Consider the following 18,678-nt stretch of genomic DNA (forward strand, 5'->3'; position numbering starts at 1 on the left):
GCTCTCCATTAATTGGTATTCCTTTATAATCCATTACATCTGTACAGGTGGAGCCTGTTAAGCTTCCGGTGACTCCACCCCCTAAACCTACACCTACTGGCCCCGCCTTCCAGAGCCTGAATGTCTCCTACCCCAATGGTCTTCTCCTGGCTTTCCAGAGAGATGATGCAGAAGGTCAGCTATGTGATCGATTCATTGTATTCCTTTGTGTGTCCTATATACACCCCTCATAATATAAATCCCCTGTGTGTCCTATATACACCCCTCATTACCATAAATTCCCTGTGTGTTCTATATACACCCCTCATTACCCTAAATTCCCTGTGTGTCCTATATACACCCCTCATAATATAAATCCCCTGTGTGTCCTATATACACCCCTCATTACCCTAAATTCCCTGTGTGTCCTATATACACCGCTCATTACCATAAATTCCCTGTGTGTTCTATATACACCTCTCATAATATAAATCCCCTGTGTGTCCTATATACACCCCTCATTACCATAAATTCCCTGTGTGTTCTATATACACCCCTCATTACCCTAAATTCCCTGTGTGTTCTATATACACCCCTCATTACCATAAATTCCCTGTGTGTCCTATATACACCCCTCATAATATAAATCCCCTGTGTGTCCTATATACACCCCTCATTACCCTAAATTCCCTGTGTGTCCTATATACACCCCCCTCATTACTATAAATACCCTGTGTGTCCTATATACACCCCTCATAATATAAATTCTCTGTGTGTCCTATATACACCCCTCATTACCCTAAATTCCCTTTGTGTCCTATATACACCCCCCTCATTACTATAAATACCCTGTGTGTCCTATATACATCCCTCATTATATAAATCCAGTGTGTCCTATATACACCCCTCATAATATAAATCCCCTGTGTGTCCTATACACACCCCTCATAATATAAATCCCCTGTGTGTTCTTTATACACCCCTCATTACCATAAATCCCCTGTTTGTCCTATATACACCCCTCATAATATAAATCCCGTTTGTCCTATATACACCCCTCAATACCATAAATCCCCTGTTTGTCCTATATACACCCTGCATTACCATAAATCCCCTGGTTTGTCCTATACACACCCCTCATAATATAAATCCCCTGTGTCCTATTTACACCCCTCATTATCATAAATCCCCTGTTAGTCCTATATACACCCCTCATTACCATAAATACCCTGTTAGTCCTATATACACCCCTCATTATCATAAATCCCCTGTTAGTCCTATATACACCCCTCATTACCATAAATACCCTGTTTGTCCTATATACACCCCTCATTACCATAAATCCCCTGTGTGTCCTATATACACCCCTCATTACCATAAATTCCCTGCTTGTCCTATATACACCCCTCATTACCATAAATACCCTGTTTGTCCTATATACACCCCTCATTACCATAAATCCCCTGTGTGTTCTATATACACCCCTCATTACCATAAAGCCCCTGTTTGTCCTATATACACCCCTCATTACCATAAATCCCCTGGTTTGTCCTATAAACACACCTTATTACCATATGAGATGACCTAAAACTAGAATAATGTGTTGTAGCTTCACCTTTCATTATAAAACTTCCTCATAGGTGTGACAGCCAAAGATGTTGCTACAGCTCAACGCCTACTTGTTCGGCTAACTTACCCCGTAAGAGTGAGGAACGCCCAGCTGTACAGAGGGAACAAGAACCCCGAAATCTCTGAGATGAGCCGTGTCATTACACCAGAGGGCGCTGTAGTGAAATGTATGCTGGACGGCTCCACAAAGGTAATTCAGAATAATAGTCTAGCTAAACCCAAGAAGAAAACTGGAATATATTGTGGCCTATCAGTGGGGGTTACACTTTGAGGTCATCATAGTCAAATATCTCCAGGTTGCAGATGACGCTGTCTCTCTCTATGAACAGAGAAAGCAGTTCAGTGTTAGAAATAATTTGTGGATGGTGATGTAGCTCAGAGCAGAGGTGAAGGAAAGCCAGTGGAGGGATTGGCAGAGAGGGGTGGTGGACACTGAGTGGTTGGTGATGTAGCTTGGAGCAGAGGTGACGGGAAGTCAGTGGAGGGATTGGCAGAGAGGGGTGGTGGACACTAAGTGGTCAGTGATGTAGCTTGGGGCAGAGGTGAAGGGAAGTCAGTGAAGGGATTGGCAAAGAGGGGTAAAGGACACTGAGTGGTTGGTGATGTAGCTTGGAGCAGAGATGAAGGGAATCCAGTGGAGGGATTGGCAGAGAGGGGTAAAGGACACTGAGTGGTTGGTGATGTAGCTTGGAGCAGAGATGAAGGGAATCCAGTGGAGGGATTGGCAGAGAGGGGTTGTCGACACTGAGTGGTTGGTGATGTAGCTTGGAGCAGAGGTGACAGGAAGTCAGTGGAGGGATTGGCAAAGAGGGGTAAAGGACACTGAGTGGTTGGTGATGTAGCTTGGAGCAGAGATGAAGGGAATCCAGTGGAGGGATTGGCAGAGAGGGGTGGTGGACACTGAGCAGTTGTTGTAGCTTGGAGCAGAGGTGAAGGGAATCCAGTAAAGGGATTGGCAGAGAGGGGTGGTCGACACTGGTCGGTGATGTAGCTTGGGGCAGAGGTGAAGGGAAGTCAGTGGAGGGATTGGCAGAGAGGGGTGGTGGACACTGAGTGGTTGGTGATGTAGCTTGGAGCAGAGATGAAGAGAATCCAATGGAGGGATTGGCAGAGAGGGGTGGTGGACACTGAGTGGTCAGTGATGTAGCTTGGGGCACAGGTGAAGGGAAGTCAGTGGAGGGATTGGCAAAGAGGGGTAAAGGACACTGAGTGGTTGGTGATGTAGCTTGGAGCAGAGATGAAGGGAATCCAGTGGAGGGATTGGCAGAGAGGGGTTGTCGACACTGAGTGGTTGGTGATGTAGCTTGGAGCAGAGGTGACGGGAAGTCAGTGGAGGGATTGGCAAAGAGGGGTAAAGGACACTGAGTGGTTGGTGATGTAGCTTGGAGCAGAGATGAAGGGAATCCAATGGAGGGATTGGCAGAGAGGGGTGGTGGACACTAAGCAGTTGTTGGTGTAGCTTTGGGCAAAGGAGAAAGGAATCCAGTGGAAGGTTTGGCAGGGAGGGGTGGTGAACACTGAGTGGTCAGTGATGTAGCTTGGGGCAGAGGTGAAGGGAAGTCAGTGGAGGGATTGGCAAAGAGGGGTAAAGGACACTAAGTGGTTGATGTAGCTCAGAGCAGAGGTGAAGGAAAGCCAGTGGAGGGATTGGCAGAGAGGGGGTGGTGAACACTGAGTGGTCAGTGATGTAGCTTGGGGCAGAGGTGTAGGGAAGTCAGTGGAGGGATTGGCAGAGAGGGGTGGTGGACACTGAGCAGTTGTTGATGTAGCTTGGGGCAGAGGTGAAGGGAATCCAGTAAAGGGATTGGCAGAGAGGGGTGGTGGACACTGAGTGGTTGGTGATGTAGCTTGGAGCAGAGATGAAGGGAATCCAGTGGAGGGATTGGCAGAGAGGGGTGGTGGACACTGAGTGGTTGGTGATGTAGCTTGGAGCAGAGATGAAGAGAATCCAATGGAGGGATTGGCAGAGAGGGGTGGTGGACACTGAGTGGTCAGTGATGTAGCTTGGGGCACAGGTGAAGGGAAGTCAGTGGAGGGATTGGCAAAGAGGGGTAAAGGACACTGAGTGGTTGGTGATGTAGCTTGGAGCAGAGATGAAGGGAATCCAGTGGAGGGATTGGCAGAGAGGGGTTGTCGACACTGAGTGGTTGGTGATGTAGCTTGGAGCAGAGGTGACGGGAAGTCAGTGGAGGGATTGGCAAAGAGGGGTAAAGGACACTGAGTGGTTGGTGATGTAGCTTGGAGCAGAGATGAAGGGAATCCAATGGAGGGATTGGCAGAGAGGGGTGGTGGACACTAAGCAGTTGTTGGTGTAGCTTTGGGCAAAGGAGAAAGGAATCCAGTGGAAGGTTTGGCAGGGAGGGGTGGTGAACACTGAGTGGTCAGTGATGTAGCTTGGGGCAGAGGTGAAGGGAAGTCAGTGGAGGGATTGGCAAAGAGGGGTAAAGGACACTAAGTGGTTGATGTAGCTCAGAGCAGAGGTGAAGGAAAGCCAGTGGAGGGATTGGCAGAGAGGGGGTGGTGAACACTGAGTGGTCAGTGATGTAGCTTGGGGCAGAGGTGTAGGGAAGTCAGTGGAGGGATTGGCAGAGAGGGGTGGTGGACACTGAGCAGTTGTTGATGTAGCTTGGGGCAGAGGTGAAGGGAATCCAGTAAAGGGATTGGCAGAGAGGGGTGGTGGACACTGAGTGGTTGGTGATGTAGCTTGGAGCAGAGATGAAGGGAATCCAGTGGAGGGATTGGCAGAGAGGGGTGGTGGACACTGAGTGGTTGTTGATGTAGCTTGGGGCAGAGGTGAAAGGAATCCAGTAAAGGGATTGGCAGAGAAGGGTGGTGGACACTGAGGAGTTGTTGATGTAGCTTGGGGCAGAGGTGAAGGGAAGTCAGTGGAGGGATTGGCAGAGAGGGTTAAAGAACACAGAGAAGTTGTTTTGTTAGCTTGAGGCAGAGGTGAAAGGAATCCAGTAAAGGGATTGGCAGAGAGGGGTGGTGGACAGTAAGTGGTTGGTGATGTCGCTTGGAGAAGAGGTGAAGGGAAGCAAGTGGAATGATTGGCATAGAGGGTTGAAGGACACGGAGTGTTGGTGATGTAGCTCGGAGAAGAGGTGAAGGGATGCCAATGGAGTGATAAGCAGAGAGGGGTGGAGGGCACTGAGTGGTTGGTGATGTCGCTTGGAGAAGAGGTGAAGGGAAGCAAGTGGAATGATTGGCATAGAGGGTTGAAGGACACGGAGTGTTGGTGATGTAGCTCGGAGAAGAGGTGAAGGGATGCCAATGGAGTGATAGGCAGAGAGGGGTGGAGGACACTGAGTGGTTGACTGATAAGTAATTTGTTGTTCCCGGCAATATAAAATATAGACGTATCCATCGGACATGTTCTTATCTAGATTCCGTCTGACCTTTTTATATAATTTCTGTACCAGGTTCTGTTTCCTGATGGATCTGTGAGCAGAAGTCCAGATTCAGGTCCCATCACTGCTCTGTGTCGTCCTGCACCACTCCCTGCAGAAGAGCACAATGCCCCTGAAGTCGATTCCCAGTCAGCGCCGCCTTCTGCTGGATCTACACCCGAATCCAAGGACCAGAAATCAGAGTCTGTCCCCGACAACAAAAAAGGTACACTGAATGCTACAGTATTAATGATAATGTATTCATACAGACAGGGGTACGGGAGGCAGCATATCACCTCCTTATTGCCTGATAACTATGGATCCGCCTCTGCTGACTAAGTGATCCACAGCAGATCGCAGATCAGTGGCATTGCCCAACAGAGATGGCTCTTTAATTAGGCAAATTAGGCGGTCGCCTAAGGCCTCGCACTCACATGGGGCCTTGCGGCTGCCTAATTTGCCTCTGCTCAATCACTGTGTGCTAGATCCGTGCATCTTTCTGCAGCCATTTTTATTTGCTTGAATTTTTTTTACCCATTACGGGCATGAGTGGGGCTCCCGGGTCTAAGTTTTGCTTAAGGCCTCACGAAGCCTAGAGCCGCCTCTGTTGCCCAAATGAAAGGGGCCCATCTCTGTCTGAACAATGTTTACAAACAATGTATCTGACGGCCTGTTTATTGACAACAGAAGCTTCTACATTTGCTGTATTTACACAGCAAATCCTGGCTGTCATTTTGGCAGCAATGAATAGCCGGGAGGGTGAGGGGTGAGTGGGGTAGAGGTACAAAGCTTGTAGCACACCAATTGTCCACAAGATGGAGATAACGGAGTCAGAACTATGGTGGAGAGGTCTTACTGTTAGAATCCTTACGAAATATAAGAAACCAGCTCACCAGACTTCATCAATAACCAACATTTAATTCCAGGTGGATTAATCCTTAAAGGTTTTCTCACTCTTGTTGTTCACAGGGAAAGGTGGGCAAAAGTTGGTGCCGCCAACACCGAAGACAGAGCCACTGGAGGCTCCTCCCCCTGAGCCGCTGCCAGCCACTCCCCCAGTTGCAGCAGTACAGCCCGGAACCTGGATCACCATCATCCCATCCGGGGAACAAATAGGAACTCGGGGCTCTGAGAGGCTGGACCTGAGACCTCTGCAGACTTTCAAAGCTACAGACCCTGTGAACGGGACAGTAAGTCACCTCCCTGACCCAGCAGAGTTTATGCTATGATTTTTCTTTTTTTTTTCACAGTACAGGAGGAGTCCAAAAATGGCGTAGCGCCCTTCTAGGATAGGATGCTAGGCAATGTTAGCTGTTGGCCTGTTCTGTAATCGGAGCTGAGATTGATTGCCTGGGTCTGTTCATAGCTCCACAGCCTGGGCATTTGATTGTTTCCCCTGCCTCTGTGAAGAATCATCCAGAGTTTAGGGTGCCTAGGCTGAATATTTGCCATGCTCTGACCAATCCCTGGGGAGGTGTGCCCAGTAGGTTGTCAGAAAGGTGGTAAATTGGTGGAGCCCTGGTAAGACTGTCTTTTCCCGAGAGGGAACTGATCTGTGAGCTTCAGGGGGCTGTTTGTCCCTTGAGCATTCCTGGATTGGCTGCTGGACTACTCTCCTATGTATGGAGCCTATTGACTTGACCTAGTCTGGGATCTGTGAGTAGAACCTGATCCCTGTTCCAGTTTATCTTTACTTGTGCTCAAACCTACTTCATGGTCCCCAGTCGTGAACCTATAGACCTTTCCAGTCTACCTTTACTTTTACTTAAACCTACTTTATGGTCCCAAGCTGTGAACATATAGACTGTTCCAGTCAACCTTTACCTTTACCCAATCTTACTTCATGGTCCCCAGCTTTGAACCTATAGACTGTTTTAGTATATCTTTACTTTTTCTCAAACCAACTTCTTGGTCCCCAGCTGTGAACCTATAGAGTGTGCCAGTCCTCCTTTACTTTTACTCAAACCTACTTCATGGTACCCAGCCTTGAACCTATAGACTGTTCCAGTTTACCTTTGCTTTTACTCAAACCCACCTCATGGTCCCCAGCCGTGAACCTATAGAATGTTCCAGTCAACCTTTACTTTAACCCAAAACTACTTCATGGTCCCCAGCTGTGAACCTATAGACTGTTCCAGTCAACCTTTACTTTTGCCAAATCCTACTTCATGGTGCCCAGCTGTGAACCTATAGACCTTTCCAATCTACCTTTACTTTTACCTAAACCTACTTTATGGTCTCAAGGTGTGAACATATAGACTGTTCCAGTCAACCTTTACCTTTACTCAATCTTACTTCATGGTCCCCAGCTTTGAACCTATAGTCTGTTTTAGTATAGCTTTACTTTTACTCAAACCTACTTCATGGTCCCCAGCCGTGAACCTATAGACTGTTCCAGTCAACCTTTACTTTTGCCAAATCTTACTTCATGGTCCCCAGCTGTGAACCTATAGACTGTTCCAGTCTACCTTTACTTTTACTCAATCCCATTTCATGGTCCCCAGTTGTGAACCTATTGACTGTTTCAGTATATATTTACTTTTACCCAAACCTACTTCATGGTACCCAGCCTTGAACCTACAGACTGTTCCAGTTTACCGTTACTTTTACTCAAACCCACCTCATGGTCCCCAGCCGTGAACCTATAGACTGTTCCAGTTTACCTTTACTTTTACTCAATCCTACTTCATGGTCCCCAGCTGTGAACCTATAGACTGTTCCAGTCAACCTTTACTTTTGCCAAATCCTACTTCATGGTCCCCAGCTGTGAACCTATAGACTGTTCCAGTCAACCTTTACTTTTGCCAAATCCTACTTCATGGTCCCCAGCTGTGAACCTATAGACTGTTTCAGTATATATTTACTTTTACTCAAACCCACTTCTTGGTCCCCAGCCATGAACCTATAGACGGTTCCAGTCTACCTTTACTTTTACTCGATCCTACTTTATGGTCCTCATCTGTGACCCTATAGACTGTTTCAGTATATCTTTACTTTTACTCAAACCTACTTCTTGGTCCCCAGCCAATGACCTATATAGACTGTTCCAGTCATCTTTACTTTTACTCAAACCTACTTCATGGTCCCCAGCCATGAACCTATAGACTGTTCCAGTCTACCTTTACTTTTACTCCATCCTACTTCATGGTCCCCAGCTGTGAACCTATAGACTGTTACCTATGCTGCTGTCATTGAACTCACTCACTCTTGCTCTCTAGCTCCTCCCTCATTTCTCCATCCAGATGTTAATTATAATCTGGTGAGCAGGGGGTGATGAAAAAATGAATATACAGAAGGTTTGCACCCTAATTTGAAATTAATATGTATGTAAACTTTATGTGTGAAGGAGCCGGTAACTACATGTGCCGCCCGTGTTGCAGGTGGTGACGACTCGAGAAGACAAGGTGGTGACGGTGGTGAGCACAGATGGGACCACGGTTGTGGAACACGCAGACGGGACAAGAATCACCACCTTCTACCAGAACGTGGACGTCCCTCTCCCTGGAGAACACGAAGAAACCGGTAATTATTCCCAGGGACGCCAGGCAGGGCATTGGCTCCCCAGTATAGGCCCAGGAACCAGAGGATCAATTCACAAAGCTTTAACACCAGGATAAGGAGCTTTGTTCTCAGCAACGGGACTATAGCTTTTAAATCTGGTGGCCAAATGGTGTAATACACCAGGTTATGGTGAACGAGACACATTTTTGCAGTGCGACTGGTGCTCAAAATTTTTGGGGTGGCGCAAACAAAATGAAAAAAAAAAAAAAACATAAATTGCAGCCACTGTGCCCATCAAACGCAGCCACTGTGCCCATCAAACGCAGCCACTGTGCCCATCAAACGCAGTCACTGTGCCCATCAAACGCAGTCACGGTGCCCTTCAAACGCAGCCACTGTGCCCTTCAAACGCAGCCACTGTGCCCTTCAAACGCAGCCACTGTGCCCTATAACGCAGCCACTGTGCCTATCAAACGCCGCCACTGTGCCCATCAAACGCAGCCACTGTGCCCATCAAACGCAGCCACTGTTTCCATCAAACGCAGCCACTGTGCCCTTCAAACGCCGCCACTGTGCCCTTCAAACGCCGCCACTGTGCCCATCAAATGCCGCCACTGTGCCCATCAAACGCGGCCACTGTGCCCATCAAACGCGGCCACTGTGCCCATCAAACGCGGCCACTGTGCCCTTCAAACGCAGCCACTGTGCCCATCAAACGCAGCCACTGTGCCCTTCAAACGCCGCCACTGTGCCCATCAAACGCCGCCACTGTGCCCATTAAACGCCGCCACTGTGCCCATCAAACGCCGCCACTGTGCCCATCAAACGCCGCCACTGTTTCCATCAAACGCAGCCACTATTTCCATCAAACGCCGCCACTGTGCCCATCAAACGCCGCCACTGTGCCCTTCAAACGCAGCCACTGTGCCCATCAAACGCAGCCACTGTGCCCATCAAATGCAGCTACTGTGCCCATCAAACGCAGCCACTGTGCCCATCAAACGCAGCCACTGTGCCCATCAAACGCAGTCACTGTGCCCATCAAACGCAGTCACGGTGCCCTTCAAACGCAGCCACTGTGCCCTTCAAACGCAGCCACTGTGCCCTTCAAACGCAGCCACTGTGCCCTATAACGCAGCCACTGTGCCTATCAAACGCCGCCACTGTGCCCATCAAACGCAGCCACTGTGCCCATCAAACGCAGCCACTGTTTCCATCAAACGCAGCCACTGTGCCCTTCAAACGCCGCCACTGTGCCCTTCAAACGCCGCCACTGTGCCCATCAAATGCCGCCACTGTGCCCATCAAACGCCGCCACTGTGCCCATCAAACGCGGCCACTGTGCCCATCAAACGCGGCCACTGTGCCCTTCAAACGCAGCCACTGTGCCCATCAAACGCAGCCACTGTGCCCTTCAAACGCCGCCACTGTGCCCATCAAACGCCGCCACTGTGCCCATTAAACGCCGCCACTGTGCCCATCAAACGCCGCCACTGTGCCCATCAAACGCCGCCACTGTTTCCATCAAACGCAGCCACTATTTCCATCAAACGCCGCCACTGTGCCCATCAAACGCCGCCACTGTGCCCTTCAAACGCAGCCACTGTGCCCATCAAACGCAGCCACTGTGCCCATCAAATGCAGCCACTGTGCCCATCAAACGCAGCCACTGTTTCCATCAAACGCAGCCACTGTGCCCATCAAACGCAGCCACTGTGCCCATCAAACGCAGCCACTGTGCCCTCAAACGCCGCCACTGTGCCCATCAAACGCCGCCACTGTGCCTTTCAAACGCCGCCACTGTGCCCTTCAAACGCAGCCACTGTGCCCATCAAACACAGCCACTGTTTCCATCAAACGCAGCCACTGTGCCCATCAAACGCAGCCACTGTGCCCATCAAACGCAGCCACTTTGCCCATCAAACGCTGCCACTGTGCCTTTCAAACGCCGCCACTGTGCCCTTCAAACGCAGCCACTGTGCCCATCACACGCCGCCACTGTGCCCATCACACGCCGCCACTGTGCCCATCAAACGCCGCCACTGTGCCCATCAAACGCAGCCCTTGTGCCCATCAAACGCCGCCCTTGTGCCCATCAAACGCGGCCATTGTGCCCATCAAACGCCGCCACTGTGCCATCAAACGCAGCTACTGTACCCATCTATTGTTGCCACTGTACCCATAATTTGCCCCTACTGTGCCCCATTAAATGCTGCCAGTGTGCATCGCCTGGGAGTCAGGACTTGCCTGTCTCGCAGCGGGTCACGGTGGCGTCCTCGACGTCCACACTCATCAACGTCTCCGGTCCTCTCTATCAGGCGTCCAACCACAGTGCCTGTTGTTTCAGCTATTCAGGTGACAGGTAATCAGACCCGAAAACCTGATTGGCTGAGAGGTGGGTCAGTGTTAGGAAAGCGAATAATTCGCTTTCCTAACACAACACTAAGGAAACAGCGAACGCACACCATTGTGCATGCTGTTTACCATTTTGGAGGCGTATTAGAGCCCACGACTCTAATCAGGCACTTCCAAAAACACCCCCACCGCTGTAATTCAGGTGCCCGGCGCCCAACAAGGGGCTGGATACCTTAATAAGGGGCGGCAGCGGCGACCATACATAGATTCATGCAATGCAGGAGAGAGGTGACAGGAGAGAGGGGGCGGCACTCCTGCTCCCTTTATGGACGCACCGCCACTGCATTTGTGTAACATTTACATGAAAATAATGTTTTATATCTCCTTTACACTCTTACATATTTGCTCTTCCAGTTGGTCCTTGAGCCCGGGCTACCCCTCTACACCCCAGATACCCCCCAGCACTCTGACCCCTCTACACCCCAGATACCCCCCCCCCTGCACTCTGACCCCTCTACACCCCAGATATCCCCCCAGCATCCTGACCCCTCTACACCCCAGATATCCCCCCAGCACTCTGACCCCTCTACACCCCAGATATCCCCCCAGCACTCTGACCCCTCTACACCCCAGATATCCCCCCAGCACTCTGACCCCTCTAAACCCCAGATATCCCCCAGCACTCTGACCCCTCTAAACCCCAGATACCCCCCCCCCTGCACTCTGACCCCTCTAAACCCCAGATATCCCCCCAGCACCCTGACCCCTCTACACCCCAGATATCCCCCCAGCACTCTGACCCCTCTAAACCCCAGACCCCCCCCCCCTGCACTCTGACCCCTCTATACCCCAGATATCCCCCCAGCACTCTGACCCCTCTACACCCCAGATATCCCCCCAGCACTCTGACCCCTTTACACCCCAAATATCCCCCCAGCACTCTGACCCCTCTACACCCCAGATATCCCCCCAGCACTCTGACCCCTCTACACCCCAGATATCCCCCCAGCACTCTGACCCCTCTACACCCCAAATATCCCCCCCAGCACTCTGACCCCTCTACACCCCAGATATCCCCCCAGCACTCTGACCCCTCTACACCCCAGATATCCCCCCAGCACTCTGACCCCTCTACACCCCAGATATCCCCCCCAGCACTCTGACCCCTCTACATCCCAGATATCCCCCCAGCACTCTAACCCCCCTACACCCCAGATATCCCCCCAGCACTCTAACCCCCCTACACCCCAGATATCCCCCCAGCACTCTGACCTCTCTACACCCCAGATATCCCCCCAGCACTCTGACCCCTCTACACCCCAGATATCCCCCCAGCACTCTGACCCCTCTACACCCCAAATATCCCCCCCAGCACTCTGACCCCTCTACACCCCAGATATCCCCCCAGCACTCTGACCCCTCTACACCCCAGATATCCCCCCAGCACTCTGACCCCTCTACACCCCAGATATCCCCCCCAGCACTCTGACCCCTCTACATCCCAGATATCCCCCCAGCACTCTAACCCCCCTACACCCCAGATATCCCCCCAGCACTCTAACCCCCCTACACCCCAGATATCCCCCCAGCACTCTGACCTCTCTACACCCCAGATATCCCCCCAGCACTCTGACCCCTCTACACCCCAGATATATTCCCCCAGCACCCTGACCCCTCTACACCCCAGATATCCCCCCAGCACTCTGACCCCTCTACACCCCAAATATCCCCCCAGCACTCTGACCCCTCTACACCCCAGATATCCCCCCAGCACTCTGACCCCTCTGCACCCCAGATATCCCCCCAGCACTCTGACCCCACTACACCCCAGATATCCCCCCAGCACTCTGATCCTCTACCCCCCAGATATCCTCCCAGCACTCTGACCCCTCTACACCCCAGATATCCCCCCAGCACTCTGACCCCACTACACCCCAGATATCCCCCCAGCACTCTGACCCCTCTACCCCCCAGATATCCTCCCAGCACTCTGACCCCTCTACACCCCAGATATTTCCCCAGCACTCTGACCCCTCTACATCCCAGATATACTCCCAGCACTCTGACCCCTCTACACCCCAGATATCCCCCCAGCACTCTGACCCCTCTACATCCCAGATATCCCCCCAGCACTCTGACCCCTCTACACCCCAGATATCCCCCCAGCACTCTGACCTCTCTACACCCCAGATATCCCCCCCAGCACTCTGACCCCTCTGCACCCCAGATATCCCCCCAGCACTCTGACCCCTCTACACCCCAGATATCTCCCCAGCACTCTGACCCCTCTACACCCCAGATATCCTCCCAGCACTCTGACCCCTCTACACCCCAGATACCCCCCAGCACTCTGACCCCTCTAAACCCCAGATACCCCCCCCCTGCACTCTGACCCCTCTAAACCCCAGATATCCCCCCAGCACCCTGACCCCTCTACACCCCAGATATCCCCCCAGCACTCTGACCCCTCTACACCCCAGAAATCCCCCCAGCACTCTGACCCCTCTACACCCCAGATATCCCCCCAGCACTCTGACCCTGTCTACACCCCAGATATCCCCCAGCACTCTGACCCCTCTACACCCCAAATATCCCCCCCAGCACTCTGACACCTCTACACCCCAGATATCCCCCCAGCACTCTGACACCTCTACACCCCAGATATCCCCCCAGCACTCTGACCTCTCTACACCCCAGATATCCCCCAGCACTCTGACCCCTCTACACCCCAGATATCCCCCCCAGCACTCTGACCCCTCTACACCCCAGATATCCCCCCCAGCACTCTGACCCCTCTACACCCCAGATATCCCCCCAGCACTCTGACCCCTCTACACCCCAGATATTTCCCCAGCACTCTGACCCCTCTACACCCCAGATATCCCCCCAGCACTCTGACCTCTCTACACCCCAGATATCCCCCCCAGCACTCTGACCCCTCTACACCCCAGATATCCCCCCAGCATCCTGACCCCTCTACACCCCAGATATCCCCCCAGCACCCTGACCCCTCTACACCCCAGATATCCCCCTAGCACTCTGACCCCTCTACACCCCAGATATCCCCCCAGCACTCTGACCCCTCTACACCCCAGATATCCCCCAGCACTCTGACCTCTCTACACCCCAGATATCCCCCCAGCACTCTGACCCCTCTACACCCCAGATATTTCCCCAGCACTCTGACCCCTCTACACCCCAGATATCCCCCCCAGCACCCTGACCCCTCTACACCCCAGATATCCCCCCTAGCACTCTGACCCCTCTACACCCCAGATATCCCCCCCAGCACTCTGACCCCTCTACATCCCAGATATCCCCCCAGCACTCTAACCCCCCTACACCCCAGATACCCCCCCAGCACTCTAACCCCCCTACACCCCAGATATCCCCCCAGCACTCTGACCCCTCTACACCCCAGATATCCCCCCCAGCACTCTGACCTCTCTACACCCCAGATATCCCCCCAGCACTCTGACCCCTCTACACCCCAGATATATTCCCCCAGCACCCTGACCCCTCTACACCCCAGATATCCCCCCAACACTCTGACCCCTCTACACCCCAGATATCCCCCCAGCACTCTGACCCCTCTACACCCCAGATATCCCCCCAGCACTCTGACCCCTCTACACCCCAGATATCCCCCCCAGCACTCTGACCCCTCTACAGACCAGATATCCCCCCCCAGCACTCTGACCCCTCTATACCCCAGATATCCCCCCAGCACTCTGACCCCTCTACACCCCAGATATCCCCCCAGCACTCTGACCCCTCTACACCCCAGATATCCCCCCCAGCACTCTGACCCCTCTACACCCCAGATATCCCCCCAGCACTCTGACCCCTCTACATCCCAGATATCCCCCAGCACTCTGACCCCTCTACACCCCAGATATTCTCCCAGCACTCTGACCCCTCTACACCCCAGATATCCCCCCAGCACTCTGACCCCTCTACACCCCAGATATCCCCCCAGCACTCTGACCTCTCTACACCCCAGATATCCCCCCAGCACTCTGACCCATCTACACCCCAGATATATTCCCCCAGCACCCTGACCCCTCTACACCCCAGATATCCCCCCAACACTCTGACCCCTCTACACCCCAGATATCCCCCCAGCACTCTGACCCCTCTACACCCCAGATATCCCCCCAGCACTCTGACCCCTCTACACCCCAGATATCCCCCCAGCACTCTGACCCCTCTACAGACCAGATATCCCCCCCCAGCACTCTGACCCCTCTATACCCCAGATATCCCCCCAGCACTCTGACCCCTCTACACCCCAGATATCCCCCCAGCACTCTGACCCCTCTACACCCCAGATATCCCCCCCAGCACTCTGACCCCTCTACACCCCAGATATCCCCCCAGCACTCTGACCCCTCTACATCCCAGATATCCCCCAGCACTCTGACCCCTCTACACCCCAGATATTCTCCCAGCACTCTGACCCCTCTACACCCCAGATATCCCCCAGCACTCTGACCCCTCTACACCCCAGATATCCTCCCAGCACTCTGACCCCTCTACACCCCAGATATCCCTCCAGCACTCTGACCCCTCTACACCCTAGATATCCCCTGCCTCCTACCTGCCCGATTTCTGTTTACCTGCACTGTCTCCATTGTAGGGGCCCCAGAGCATTACTTTGCCCAGGGGCCCATGATGCTATTAAGATGGCCCTGCAGTAAAGCACAATTACTGAGCGATTATCTATAAAAATAAGACTACCGATCGCCTTTTAAAATAAACTGACAGCGGTAGTGTAAAGGTTCGGCAAACAATAAATCTTTACATTTTAATTCCATCCAGAAAGAAATCACGTCGTCAGATAAGTATCTGCAGTCATTTGAAAAAAACAGGATAGTTTGAAAAAAAAAATGTGTAATGGGTCCTGGCACACACAATAATGAAAATATGGGACAGCAAGAATGCTAGACTATGAAAATAAATGATTTTCAGATCAAATGTGAAAAGTATTGAAAACATGTGGTGCCCGGGATACATTGTAGCTTGTCACCGTAGAATGTTCTCTGTTACACCTTCAACAATCGCCGCATCACAGCGTGCGTCCAAACAGAACATCGATCGCCGCGTGTTTTATAGTCAATGCCAGCCAGATTGTCCAAAAATATAAAAAACTTTATTTTTTTTACTTTATTTCCTTCTTCAGCACATAGTAAAACATACTAAAAACATTTTCCCCAAAGCTACGCAGTCCTCTTACCGGATATATTTATAAATGCATTATTCAGTTATTTTGGACCCTTCATATAGTATAAATCGGGACATACCTCACCAATTCTGTTTTTAATCCAGGTATGTCGATTTATTATTCCACGGTAAAGTTCAGTTTATACACCCATGGCTTTATCATAAAGCATCTGGTTCCAGTGTAAAGCTGGACTCTGGTCAAAGTTTAACCATGATCTGCTGTTGGGGGGGGAGCAGAGTCTGCTCATTAGCCGGGGGGACCTGCTTGCCGCATTTTCATCTTCCAAGTTACTTCTCCTCAGGGGCGTTGTTAGGTGGCAAGAAGACCAGGGGCTTCAGCCCGAGGCCGGCATCGAGGGGGGGGGGGTAGACGTCCACGGCACCAGGGGGGGGGGGGGGGTTAGCGCGGTTTTGGATCCGGGGTGGTCATGGCGCAGGTTTTTTTGGTTGGGCGGTGGGGGGTAAGCTCACTTGCTGGTTGCTGCCTGGCTTACCATTGCACATCAATTTTGAACACTAAACTCACCTACCTGACACACTGACCATTACAAATTACACTGACTTCCTGACATACATACACCACCTACCTGACCTACACTGACCTCACCTACTACCTGACCTAAACTGACCTCACCGACCCTACCTGACATACATACACCTACCTGACCTTGCAATTTACATTTACTTTACTGCCTGTTGGACCTAGTGGCCTTTTTACCTTTCTATCACCCGATCGCTCCTCCCCTGGCCTGATCTCTCCCGATTGATGCGTGAGCCTCCCGCCCGAGCTCCAAGTGGGGATCATCTCAGTGATGTGGCGCGGCGCCACAGTATTGTAATTCCCGCCTTCTGGAGCTTCGGGCGCCTATGATGGACGTTACACCTCCCGCGGTCCCGGCATTGGATCAGCTCCAGAAGGTGGGACCAGCCTGCTATCGCACTCGGCAGGACTCGGCCACAATTGGCGCGCCGCGGCGGCATTTGGCAGGAAGAAAGACCGCCGCTCCAGGTGAGCACAGGCAGGTGATCAAAGTCCACTCAGGAACCACACGGGTGCTGGCAATGCATAGGATTATGCAGATAAGGAAGTAGATGGACAGCCGCACTCCAAGTAGGTCTTTTAAAAGAAGACGTGCTCTTTATTTAAAAGGAAAAATGCACAGCATACAAACAGCACACAGTGGGGAGAACACCTGACGCGTTTCGCATTAAGAACTAATGCTTAATCATAGCTACCCGCGTCAGATGTTCTCCCCACTGTGTGCTGTTTTTATGCTGTGCATTTTTCCTTTTAAATAAAGAGCACGTCTTCTTTTAAAAGACCTACTTGGAGTGCGGCTGTCCATCTACTTCCTTATGTGCATTAGGCAGGACTCGGCCACAATCGGCGTGCCGCAGCGGCACTCGGCAGGACTCGGTCACAATCGGTGCACCGCGGGCGGCACTCGGCAGAACTCGGCCACAACCGGCGTGGCACTCGGGATCAGAACGCTCGGGGCTAACAACGGCTAGCTAAATGCCTGGGACTCGGGGCTTTACGGGGACCCATTCGGGGCTCCAGCCCCCTAAGCCCGGGCCTAACGACGCCCCTGCTTCTTCTGTTGCTAATGCTAGGTGTGACAGACTCACCCGGGACATCCCCGAAACATATTATGTCTAAAATCATCCTATGTCCACTAGGGGCATAGGATGACTGAGAAATGATATCTTGGACTACCTGAAATGGGAGTATTAGGTAATTATTATCCACAATATATTCCAGAACTATTTACTGGTTGTTGATTCTGAACTCAACGGGTTATTTGTAAGAGGGACTCCTTCATATTGTTAGATGCTAATGCCATCTCCTCCAGCCATCTCTCTGTTCTCTGTGCTAATTGACCCCGCTATTGTGTGAAGATGTCATGTGTTTACACTTATGATAATGTGCATTGTATAGCGGGTGAGAGAAGACGGGACGTCTACCTTGAAAGGTCATATCTCGAAGTCACCTCGTCTGGGTAAATGATTAGTTATCTAGCTCATGTTAATTTATGTTCTGGTTACCTCCTCTTTAACCACTTAAGACCCGGACCTTTATGCAGGTAAAGGACCCGGACAGTTTTTGCGATTCGGCACTGCGTCGCTTTAACTGACGTTTGCGCGGTCGTGCAACGTGGCTCCCAAACAAAATTGGCGTCCTTTTTTTCCCACAAATAGAGCTTTCTTTTGGTGGTATTTGATCACCTCTGCGGTTTTTATTTTTTTCGCTTGAAACAAAAATAGAGCAAATTTAAAAAAAAAAACAAATTTGGTTACTTTTTGCTATAATAAATATCCCGTTTGCGCAAAATTTATAGCGTTTGCAAAATAGGAGATAGTTTTATTGCATTTTTATAAAAAAAACATTTTTTTACTACTAATGGCGGTGATCAGCAATTTTTTTCATGACTGCGACAGTATGGCGGACACTTCGGACAATTTTGACACATAAAAAAAAAATAATCGCAATAAGCGTTTATCGGTTGGTTTGCGCAAAATTTTATAGCGGTTACAAAATAGGGGATAGTTTTATTGCATTTTTATTAATAATTTTTTTTTTACTACTAATGGCGGCGATCAG

The 18,678-nt window shown here is 51.2% G+C and overlaps 1 protein-coding gene across 1 annotated transcript in view; it reads left to right on the plus strand.

Moving 5' to 3' along the window:
- The window catches only part of SPAG17 (sperm associated antigen 17), a 229,726-nt gene that overhangs the window by 147,267 nt on the left and 63,781 nt on the right, over positions 1–18,678 (plus strand). Inside the window, exons 25-29 of the mRNA XM_040339490.1 lie at positions 48–174; positions 1,620–1,798; positions 5,031–5,223; positions 5,967–6,187; positions 8,378–8,519. Coding sequence (XP_040195424.1) covers positions 48–174; positions 1,620–1,798; positions 5,031–5,223; positions 5,967–6,187; positions 8,378–8,519 — 862 coding nt within the window. The remainder of the gene's footprint in view (positions 1–47; positions 175–1,619; positions 1,799–5,030; positions 5,224–5,966; positions 6,188–8,377; positions 8,520–18,678) is intronic.

Source organism: Rana temporaria, chromosome 2 (assembly GCF_905171775.1).
Source record: "Rana temporaria chromosome 2, aRanTem1.1, whole genome shotgun sequence".
In the NCBI taxonomy this organism is placed as follows: domain Eukaryota; kingdom Metazoa; phylum Chordata; class Amphibia; order Anura; family Ranidae; genus Rana; species Rana temporaria.